This window comes from Cynoglossus semilaevis, chromosome 1, assembly GCF_000523025.1.
Source record: "Cynoglossus semilaevis isolate Cse_v1.0 chromosome 1, Cse_v1.0, whole genome shotgun sequence".
Classification (NCBI taxonomy): Eukaryota; Metazoa; Chordata; class Actinopteri; order Pleuronectiformes; family Cynoglossidae; genus Cynoglossus; species Cynoglossus semilaevis.
In genome coordinates this window covers 22,691,888-22,703,278 of record NC_024307.1, presented here as the reverse complement: position 1 = coordinate 22,703,278, position 11,391 = coordinate 22,691,888, and the positions used below count along the sequence as shown (strand labels likewise).

Sequence of the window (11,391 nt, the reverse complement as noted above, 5' to 3'; positions counted from 1 at the left end):
CTAGATGCCAGAGAATCTTTAGTTAATAAACAGGCTTTTATTTATTCTCTATCCCTGGGGCCAAGTCTGTAACTTCATATTTAAAGTAATAACATTAATATAATTTTACATAGATAGCCAGCTGACATAGAAATGCTGAAAATGTGTTTTATGTTTAATCAATGTAAAAAAAAAATACTATGGTGATGGTCTTAAAAATGTCTTTATCGGAAAAAAAATAACATTTCCTATTTAGTCAGAATTATCAATCAGTACACTATCAAACACTGTATATTACAGCTAGGTCATGTGCACAACATGGAATTTGTTTAGACAAAACTATAGTCTTAACCAGTGTTTCACAAAATGGGGGAAGGGCCCCAGTAGAGGGCACAAAGCTAGTGCAAGGGGGACATAGAAAGGCATACTTCAATATTTTCTTTATTCCATCCATCAGTGGGGTATAATGTACTGATTTGTAATGGTGTAATTATATTTGGCCGACAAGATCACGATTTGTAATGGTGTAATTGTATTTGGCCGACAAGATCATATCAATTCTGTATTAGAGTTGGCCAGTATATACTAGCCGCTATAAACTGGCGGAATTTGTAGTATATAGCCGCTATAAACTGGCGGAATTTGTAGTATTAGCAGTGTATAAGTTATATCATATTGCATACATTTTTTTGTTGTTGCATATAAGTTCATTCATATTGCATACATTTTTTTGTTGTTGACCTGTGAAAAAATATTTACATAGTAAAAAGGAACTCAGATAAAGACTACAGATAAAGAGACACAATAAGAAACAAATACCACTGATGTGTTTCTTATTTCAAAATGTGTTTCTTATTTCACTGCGTTTCAGCCATTTTGGCAGAAACACAGTGTTTACAGTGCACAGAGTTTTGAAGCAAAAGCTAAAGCCGCCCAATCAGTAAAAAGTTTAAAACCACTGATCTCAGCAAAGAGGATTACAAGTGAGAAGGCTGATGAGAAAAAAATAGATTTCCGTCACATATAAACCAGACTTTTTTTTAAACACATTCATCCAAAGATAAAAACATCCTTGATTCAAATTGCAATAAAAGTCTGACAGATATTATGGATTTTTCAAATTTTTCAATATCCGGCCCTTCCAGCTGGGACTGTTTGGGAACCAAAAGGTCATGATACCTCAGATTAGACCTGGTAGTTCCTGGTACTGTTAGAGTAGACCAGAACTCTACTCCCTGGGTCTAGACTAATTTTAAATATTGTAGCGGTTAGCACAGCTGCCTTGCAAGCACACAGAATTAAGTCCTGGGTTTGATTCCCAGAGGAACCACACGCCTCTAATGGCCTCTCTCGTGGGATTCATTCATTGTACGACGAATAAGAGACTAAATTATTAAAAGTACTAAATTGTTTTCATTAATTCCACATTATTTGAGAAGATTTTTTTTTACTTGGCCTGATCTTTCCTACTAAGCATAAATCTAAAGGGGTTCTGAGAACTTCATTAAGAACAGTCATCAGAGCTCGAGGAACCGTCAAAACCGAGAGACCAGAAATTCATGATTCACTTCTTGAAACGAGTATCCTGCTAATGAGGTCGACTTGTCTGCTCCTGTCGCTGTGAAATGGAATGCGTAATTTCCCTTCTTCCCCTGCACTGAGGCAGTCACTCAGACATTGGTACAGGTGGAGCGTCACAGCTGGAGGGAGCACGGAGAAATGGTATGCCTGTCAATTAGCTCCACCTTTTCAGATGTGACCCGAAAGGAATGACGGGGCAGCGGAAAAGTAGAGGAAACGTAGGAAGAGGGATGATGAAAGAGTGATTTTCATCACAGAGTGATGTTTATTGGCTGATGTGAAGTTGACTGTGACAACACGGCTTTGAATAGTCACCCAGTTTGACTGACAGGTCACAGAATAGATCCACATCTGTGCATTTCACCTTTGACAGTTCCTCACGTTACCAAAGCTTTAAAGAGAAGTGAATTGAAATCATATATCACCCGTCTACAGTTCTTTCCCGGCAAGTCAAGTCAGCCTAATATTCATGTAAAAATGTAATAAACATGTTGACAGGAAGAATGACATAGAACCAGAACCAGGACTTTAATACATGGTAGAATTTACAGCAAGGGTGTCAAACTCATTTTGGTTCAGGGGCCACATATGACCAGTATAATCAAAACATAATTACCTTTAAATAGCCATAGGTCCACGTTTCCTCCTTTGTTTTCCTGCAAATAAGTAGTATAATAAGTATATTAGAAAATATTTATATTTAATGAAATATGATTTGACAAAGTAGCACCAATATATAGTGTTTGTACATTTTTTCACTTTCAAACTTCATCAAGCAGGCTGAATTTGAAAAAACCCCAAAACCCTCCTAGCTAGTCGGTTTTGGCCCACCCCTGGTTTCCAGGCTACTTCTAAGGTTACTGACAACACATAACTTGTAGGGTTTGTGTTTGGCTCCACATACATCTTACTGTACATTTCTATAAAACATGTTTTTAGTGACTTCACATTCTAATAATAATAATTATTATTATTATTATTGATAATAATAATTATTATAATAATAATAAACATACTAATATTTAATTATCTTATCTCAGCTAATACTGTTAAGCGCCTGGCTAGGTTCATAGCAATGACATTTAAAAGAAAGATTTTTGAGTTTCGCTCATTATTATGGATAATGAGATGGATAAAAATGGAACGCTTATAAAATAAAAACGTTTTCAAACGGTTTTTTTTTTAACATACCTACGTATGTCCTTGATGTTACGTATTTTCACCTCTGACTTTAGGTCAACCAAACTGCAGCACGTAGGCAAAGTAGCCTGCAACTGTAACTGGTCGCCTTTGGAAGGTGGCACCCGTCCTGATTTCTGATTGGCTGGATCCTATCGGTGCTACCAACACGGTTGTATGTCCCATCAACGTGTGTTACAAGGAGCTTTCTGGTGCATTTACTTAAAAAATGGCGAGCTGGTGCGTGCGAGCAGTAAGACAGAGCTACTCTATGGTAGCTTCGCCTGCGTTAATACGGTAAAAATCTTTGTTGTCTTGGTCGTTTTTGTAGAATCGCTTCTACGTGTGTGGTGTTGCATTGCTATGTAATGGCTGTAACCACCATAGCTGCTTTAGCTTAGGCACTTATGTGTCATTCTCAATAATGTTGACCTCAATGTAAAGAGTTACGTGTTACCAAAAAATTGTATGTGTACGGAACCCATGGCTCAGTGTGTGATTGTGTGTCACTGAAAACATGTATTTTTAACAACCAGAAGTAGATTGATGCTTAGCAAATTTACCAGCTGTTCTGTCAAGTTTAGCCAAAAAGTCCTCGTTTACATGTGTTCTGTGTGTACGGTGACAGTGCCGATCTAAAGTTTGTTCCCCAATCTGCTTATTTATGGTTACCCATAACGCCAAAGAATGCACACTCAGTTGCGTGATGTTGCACGTGACTTAAAATGAACAATTTGTGAATGGAGTTTCGCGTAACGTTAAATCACCATTCTATGGGCTACACTGTATGACGTATTGAAGGGGTACTTTGTGAAATACGTTACAATTGTCACTCAAATTATTAAAAACTACAGCAGCATTACATTCTTCCGAAGTAAAGCTATGGTGGTGTTTTTATTTTAGCAGCCTTTGTTAGCATGTAGTGTTTACTCTGGATGACTTTGAGCGTTACACTGGTTAGTAACAGACAAATGAGTGACTGTGTGACCTTTCTGACACAGAGCATCTCAACGACAGTTGTGTTCAGCTACCCAGCAGGCCAATCGCAATGACGCAGATAAGGGCGACGACAAACCAGATCAGGGCAGTGCTGAAAATAATACAGTGGAGAGCCTCCTGATGGAGGAGAAGACCAAGCTGGAGGGGCAGCTCCTGGACATGACAGTGAGTCAAGGGATCTCTGGGTCTGGGTGACAGGAGTAAGAGACAGTTGGAGAAAAGTATTTAACATTACTATTATTGCTAATAGGAAAAGTACAAGCGGGCCTTAGCTGACACAGAGAACCTGAGGACACGAACTAAGAAGATGGTAGAAGATGCTAAATTATACGGTACAGATTAATTTCTACAATTTCTACAAATATAAATGTTAGCAAAGTAAGTACGTTCCACTGATTACATTTTTCTCTGCCTTGTTTTGCCAGGAATCCAGGGCTTCTGTAAAGACCTACTGGAAGTAGCCGACATCTTAGAAAAGGCCACGGAGAGTGTGCCCAAAGAGGAGGTGACGGACCAGAACCCTCACCTCAAGAACCTGTACGATGGCCTGGTGATGACCGAGGCCCAAGTCCAGAAGGTGTTCACCAAGCACGGCCTGGTGAAGCTCAACCCTGATCTAGGTCAGAAGTTCGACCCATACGAGCACGAGTCGCTTTTCCACGCCCCTGTGGAGGGCAGGACACCCGGCACCATCGCAATGGTGACCAAAGTAGGCTACAAGCTCCATGGCCGCACCCTAAGGCCGGCGTTGGTGGGCGTGGCCAAAGCGCCCTAGAAACACTAAAACTGAAAAATTGGCTTTTTTTAAGGGGTTAAGGAAAACCACAGGTCGCGATAACCAGACGACCCCTGACACAGGACTGTCGTGATTTCCTCACCCCGAGGTGCCTCCAAAACAACTATACCTAGACAGTCTTCATCACATTATATCAGATACTTTGTCTGGCAGCAGAATGGTCACGTCATTCAGGCAGTTGTTTGAGATAATTGTCCAGACTTAAATGCTAAAGTCTCAATGTCTAAAAAGTAAAATTTAAACATTAAAAAACAAATAATTTCAAGATATATTTGTGGGACGGCGCATGGTTGTACTGCAGTAATCATTCCGTAGGATGTTTTAAATCCTCATGTGAAACTTGTCTTTACAGTTGTTGTTTTTTCCCAACTGCACATTGAAGTAGTGTAATTAAAAAGAATGACAATACTGATGTAAGTGAATTGGGGTTTTTTTCTATCTCATACCAATACTGAAATTTGGCTTTCAATTGGATGGCTTTCAATGGTCCACTCACCCAGCCCTCGCCCATTAACAGCTGGGATTGGCTCCTGCGTGACCCTGCAAAGGATTAAACATCATGTCAATAGATTAAATAGGAAGAACAATCTTATAAAATAAAGTTAAAAGTAGTTAATAGTGCAATTACTGTATTACAAGAAATAAAGCTTAGGCTTATATTTTGATTTAACAATTAAGGCACAAATTATCCATGAGGCTAATACTCATATACACATATCTGCCTATACATATGTGTATATATTAATGTTTGTGTAATTATATGTATATATATACACTATACACATCTATATTGCATAAATATATAATTATACAGTATATACACAATACTGGATAAACATTCTTGCTAATTTTTTTCTAAGAAATTACCCAAATTAATGAACATGATAAACAGCTTACTAGTAGCCAAAATAAATATTGAAAGCTGATTTTTTTTTTTTTTTTTGTAATGATGAAATACTGTAAGTACTGAAAATATCACAGTCTCAAGTATCTTCTCACCTGTTAGGAAAGTAGATGGAGTCATTCAGAAATATAAAGTATTTTGCACTTTTAATACTTGTCCATACAAAACTCATGTGCAACAGCAAGGAAATAGGACAGAAAAAGATTTGGACAACATCAGACTGCAAACCAGATCAACCACAGCTCAGGTGCCATAACCACTGCCAAACTTCACAAGATGTTTCTGGGAAATACAAAGTCATGGTTTCTTTTCTTTCTTTTTTTTTTTTTACAATTAAAAAACGTTATAAAAAATCTTGTCACAAAATACTGTACATTTCACAGGTTGGAAATTATACTTTCTTTTTTCTGATATATTACAAAATTATTTACATTTGGTGATATAAAGTATTCACCCCAATAGCCACCTTTACAAAAGGCTGCCCTCTACTGGAAACTAGAAGGAGGAAAAAGTAGAAACATTTTTTGTTTTTTTCAAACACATTTTTGAACACATGCAGAGTAAAAAGGAGTCGAACATCAGCGGACAGTCCAAACTCAACACCGAAGGTTTACAATTTAAAAACAAGCATCTGTGCTCATAAGCACTCTTATACCGAAAGATTTTACCATTTTAATTTTTGAATAAAAACCCTTAATTTCCTACACCTCTAATCTCTATACTGCAGTAAATTTTAGATAAACTTTGTAAATATGCTTTTTTCATTTATGTATCTGCAGGCAGAGTCAGTTCTATCCATTTTAGGGTGCACTGGGCCACTGATCTCCAAATACTCTGCCACAGCTCATTAGTGTGTCGTAAGAGATCATCTGGTGTACCATGGAAAATTATCGAATGTCACTTACTTGGTCTGAATACCGTTATTTATTAATGGAAAATAATTTGCCTTTGTTAGTCTATGCGGCAGACCAATTAAATACTATTCCACCAGGAGTCAGCAAATGGCTATAAGAATTTTAAAAAGGACTCCTGTTAAAGGACATTTCAGTGTGTCTTTCTTCAATTCCTGCTTGTATATCAGTTTTGTGTTTAACTAAACATGACCAAGTTTCATACCCAGTGAGTAACCTATGCTTAAATTGAAACTACAAGGATGGTATATTTCACTACATATATTTTTGTGACATTTCCCTTTGCTGGTGAACTGGTTCAAAAAATTGTTGGGTAACATTACGCTAGGCCACATTCCGGTTTGGCCCATCGCCTCCATTGGGGTTGGGTTTTTTTAGTCTTGAGAGGTTTCGGCATAGCTCCCTCCAGGAGAGGGCAGCCTAAGCAACTTCACTGTGACCTACACTAAGAGACAACTCTGCCTCCACATCATTAAGTCATGTTCAATTAGCACATGTTCAAAAACGGAAAGTTAAGCCATCAGGTAAATATCTGGGTTATTATGGTAATATCATAACAATAGACAAATTCTTTGGCAAATGTTCAGGAAACAGGAAGCTATTGTACATTGGTTCTTGTAGAACAGAGGGATTACTTATGGAGAATTCCTGAACATTTTGGTATCTCGAGGAATTGGACCTTCTTGCAGAAAGATGGTCACCGAGATGGAAAAATAAATAGACCAATTACAGCCCGTCCCTTACAAGATCTTCTTTGCCCAGGAACCTAAGACGTAGCGACGGGGACAACTGTGGTGATGGAACCATCCAGAGGGAAAGACCAAGTACGGACAGGTATAGACAAAACCTCAAAAACCAATGAGAGCTAATTTTTTTTCTGCACAAAACTTTATGAAAAGTCATATTTTAACCTTGACCAAATAAACATCCAGGAATCAACATCAGTTGTCCGATCTAAGTACAAGTACAGTACTGAAACTGTTTTCTGCTCTGCTCATTTTTTTTTTAATAAATATCCTGCCAGTACTGAAACTGTTTTCTGTTCTGCTCATTTTTTTTTTAATAAATATCAAGCTAGGCACTTAGTGGGGTAAGTGATACAAAGGGGCCACAATGTCATTTTCTCCAGTCATTTTTAGTGTGAATGCAAAAACTAAAATGCATGCAGTGATCTTAGGTAATGTAACCCATATTTCATATTCACATATGCTCACTTTCTTCTTTTTCCCATGACAACAATCAAATTGTGTATTAGAAAAAAAAGAAGAAGAAAAAAGAAGAAGAAGAAATCGGTCGGAGTCTCTTAGCCTTTAACTGATATCGCACCTTGACTGACTTGATGAATAAATTAGAGGGATAGTTACACACAGACCTACTAAAACCTGGGAGTGGTGGTTGGGTTTTTTTTGGTTAAAAGTGACACCACAGTGTCCAGCTGTTTAGTTTCTTGCAATACTTTTTTCTGTCAAAAGAAAAGAAACGTTGCTCCCGAAATGAGTGAGTGATCCATTGACAGCTAAGGAAATGATTTTCGATCAGACCGAGTTCCTCCAGCAACTAACTATTTTATGTGCTACCCTAATATCTAATACCCCATTTTTTAAAATCTTACAATCCTTTGTTTGTTTGTTTTTTTCATTTTAAACTGTTTAGCGCCAATGCCAACAAATATTAAGGCAGCAAAAGTGCTCATTCTAGGGAACATTTAATTCCTTTTTCAATATCCTTAAGAAGGGAAGTGTGTTACAATCGTATACCTGTATTTATAGCTTCTTTCTCAGAATTCCAGGCACCGATCAAGCTGATCCGACTCTGGACAAAGTTAAAAAATATCACGCGTGGCGAAAAAGCAGTCTTCCTTGAATGAAACTGGTGCGACACTAGAAAGATCTCTGCAAACACGCAACAACCATTTATCAGTGTAGTCATCACGGTGTAGCTACAGTTCTTCATGTACATATTGTAATATTCCACTCTTCCGTCCCAATGAAAAATAAAGTTTTTTTCATGTTTGTTGCCTTTGAATGAAAAAAGTGTTTTTTGTTTTTTTTTTCAGGCATCTTCTTTTCTCTCAAATGTACAAATTTACAAAGTTGCCATCGCACAAAGGTGAAAGTCAGTAGTTGTCATTGTCAATCTCTTACATCGCTAGGAGGCGTCTCTGGATATCCAGCCACTCTCTGTGAGGAAGGTGAGGATGCGCTTCTTGAGAACTTTGTCCAGGTAGCTGGGTAGTCGGCTCTTGGCAGGGATGCCCTGTCGCTTCTGCAAGTGATCCTTGATGATTATGGTTTTCACTGTCAGGTAGCGCGCTGGGCTGAGGTTGAGAGAGTTGCACAGCACCTTCTCCCTGTCCGACAGCAGCTCGAAGCCTGTCAGGTTCTCGATGGCAGCGAACTCCCCGTCTTTTCCCTCGTCCTTGATCCCGCCTCCTACCCCTAATCCTCCAGTAAGGCCTCCACCTCCGACGCCACCACCGAGTCCCATCCCCGAGCCGAGTCCACCGCCTCCTCCGCTGCCTCGTTTAGAGTTCACTACGCTTTTGTTCTCCTTGCGCTTTTCCCGTTTGTGACGTGCGGCTTCGTACTCTGCGCTCTCATCCAGACGGGTGATGCCATTGCGGCGATAGCGTTGTAATTCCCGCACCTTGGCTCTCAGCATGCGCTCTTTGTGCATGTTCTCGAAGAACTCCTCAAACTCTCGATGGGCCATAAACTGGCAAAGTCCCCGCAGCCTCACCCGCTGCTCCTTCTCTTCCTTGGTTATCTTTCTTTTAGGTGTGTTAGGAACAGATCCCGATCCTGTAGCTGCTACAGAACCTGATCCACTGGAGCCACTGCCTCCAGCTCCTATGCCTGCTACAACACCAGCAGTACCTACAGTGCCAAGCATTCCTGGCTTCTCCTTCTCCTTGTCTTTCTTGTCTCGTCCCAAGAAGACAGGAACTAGGTTGTAGTCCCGTGCAATGTTCTTCCGTCGCTGACGTTCTCTGAGCTTCCGTACGTACATGTCCACGTGCGCTCGTTTCATCTCAATTTCTACATCTTCATCGTCGTAGTTTACCGAGAGCCCACTGATCAACTTCTCTGCATCCTGGTCATATTCGATCTCATAGTCGTCGCGCAGCGGCATGTAGCCCAACTGGTGCTGCTCTGCTAGGCTTATGTCCAACGGAGGGAGAGGAGTGGTGAGGCTGGGTGACAGAGGGCCCCCACTTGGGCAAGTATGGTCAGTGACCCGGTTGGGAATGCTGTCAGGGATGCAGGCTTTACCCAGGTTTCCGTGGATGTACATAGTAACGTAGTGTTCCATCACTTCCTGAGGGGTACGGGAGGGTCCGACGTGAGCAGACATGTCCTCCTGGACCGAACAAACAGGAAGAGAAAGTATTTCTATTTACAGCCTCCAAAATACACCCAAAAACATTTTCTCCAAAATAACAAAACATGCTGATATATGCAGATAAAGCAACATGTATAACATGACATTAACCTGGCCCAAGGGGACTGACCTCTTGACCTTTCTGGGTAAAAATGAATTGAAGTATAATACATATGATTTATTTTATGGCAAACAAATACAATTTTAAAAGGTTATTTGGAACCTGTCACAATGACTAATGACTAACTCACTGAGTTGCTCACTAAGTTGAACAGGTCAGTGTCTCTGAGGCAGTACTTCTCATAGTGTGGGAGGGTGAGGGGCCTTCAATGATTATGGCATTGGACATAAGTGTACCACTGCTGTAATGCTTGAATGATAACAAGCCTCCAGTCACTAGGTGGCAGCAACTGCCACCTAGGTGGTTTGTACAGATTAAAATGTGTATGCCAGGAATGTGTTGGGGAAATCGAGTCACACATTTGGTCCTTCACAAACATTATATAAAAAAAAAATCTTACATGAAGCCAAAGCACTTGTTCTACAAGTCTGTATCAGCGCATCCATGCATAGGATACGGATGGAGTGTGATGGTCTTGCAAAAAAAAAAGAACTTTCTGAAAATGTGTCTAACCATTTCATGCTAAGAGTAAAGTATAAGAATATAAGGATATATTTCATACACACTAACGTGAGCTTAAGTTAGCTTTGGGTCCACTTGGGTTAGCATTCATATACCAGGGTTAATTCTGGCCAACCTTCCTGTCAGACACCCTAAAGGGCCACACTGCTGTACACACTAAAACCAGACAACTAGATGTACAATTCAACAAATATTGTTTCTATATCTGTGTGTTTTGTATGTGACTTTTACCTTTTTGATTATTTTCCTCGTGATAAACGTTCAGACTTCTCACTATTTACTCCTCAACTGCTGTTTAAATTTATTGTTAACGGCTTATTGAACTTTTTAAAAACACATAGTTTAACGCAGATAAGATTTCATTTACGGGTCGGTAGTTCAAGAGAATACACGACTGATCCGCTCGTATTTCTAGCCTAACTTCTTATCTACAATTTAAAAACTTAAGCCCACAAAATGTTTAACGACTTTTAACGACGCCATATCAGTTTTGTTACAGCATAACTTCCACTCGTGTTATCACAACACGTTTAAACAAAACGTCTATCTAACAAAGTGTGCAAAAATGTTTTTTTTTAGGTAAATGAAAAAGTGATGTACCCAGTTTCCGAATCCATATTGCTCGATGGCATCGAGTAGCGACTGCTCTTCCCTGCTGGTCCATCCTCCCTCTGCGTCGGGACCCCAGAGAGAGAAGCGACCGCCGTCGACCTGCTGGTAGCCGTGCCATCTGCGGTGATTCCCGATTTCTGCCCCCGCCGAGAAGCACTCCGGACACAGCTCGATATCAGGGCAGTCGGTGCAGCGGAGCCGCAGGTTGGTGACGTCTGCGAGGCAGTTCACGCAGTACTTCTTGCCCAGGTCGGCCATGTTTGCTGGCTCCTGCTTCTTGTTGTTGGAGGCAGTGTTGCGCGCATGCGCACAACGCATCGACGAGCCGCTCACACATCCTGTGCGAGGGCGCATCTGATTGGCTGACCCGAGTTCAGTCTCCAGGACAACACAAACAAAATCGACA

At 40.1% G+C, this 11,391-nt stretch overlaps 2 protein-coding genes across 2 annotated transcripts; one reads left to right on the top strand and one right to left on the bottom strand.

Moving 5' to 3' along the window:
* The first annotated feature begins 2,845 nt into the window (after positions 1 to 2,845).
* Positions 2,846 to 4,947, top strand: grpel1 (GrpE-like 1, mitochondrial). The gene is made up of 4 exons (XM_008319671.3): positions 2,846 to 3,036; positions 3,741 to 3,903; positions 3,989 to 4,070; positions 4,164 to 4,947. The coding sequence occupies exons 1-4, from the start codon at positions 2,969 to 2,971 to the stop codon at positions 4,511 to 4,513; spliced, it is 663 nt and encodes a 220-aa protein (XP_008317893.1). The 5' UTR covers positions 2,846 to 2,968; the 3' UTR covers positions 4,514 to 4,947.
* Positions 4,948 to 7,400: 2,453 nt separating this feature from the next.
* On the bottom strand, positions 7,401 to 11,369 carry tada2b (transcriptional adaptor 2B). Its single transcript, XM_008319692.3, has 2 exons — positions 10,974 to 11,369; positions 7,401 to 9,709 (listed from the first exon to the last, which is right to left on the bottom strand). The coding sequence occupies exons 1-2, from the start codon at positions 11,337 to 11,339 to the stop codon at positions 8,498 to 8,500; spliced, it is 1,578 nt and encodes a 525-aa protein (XP_008317914.2). The 5' UTR covers positions 11,340 to 11,369; the 3' UTR covers positions 7,401 to 8,497.
* Between the last annotated feature and the right edge of the window lie 22 nt (positions 11,370 to 11,391).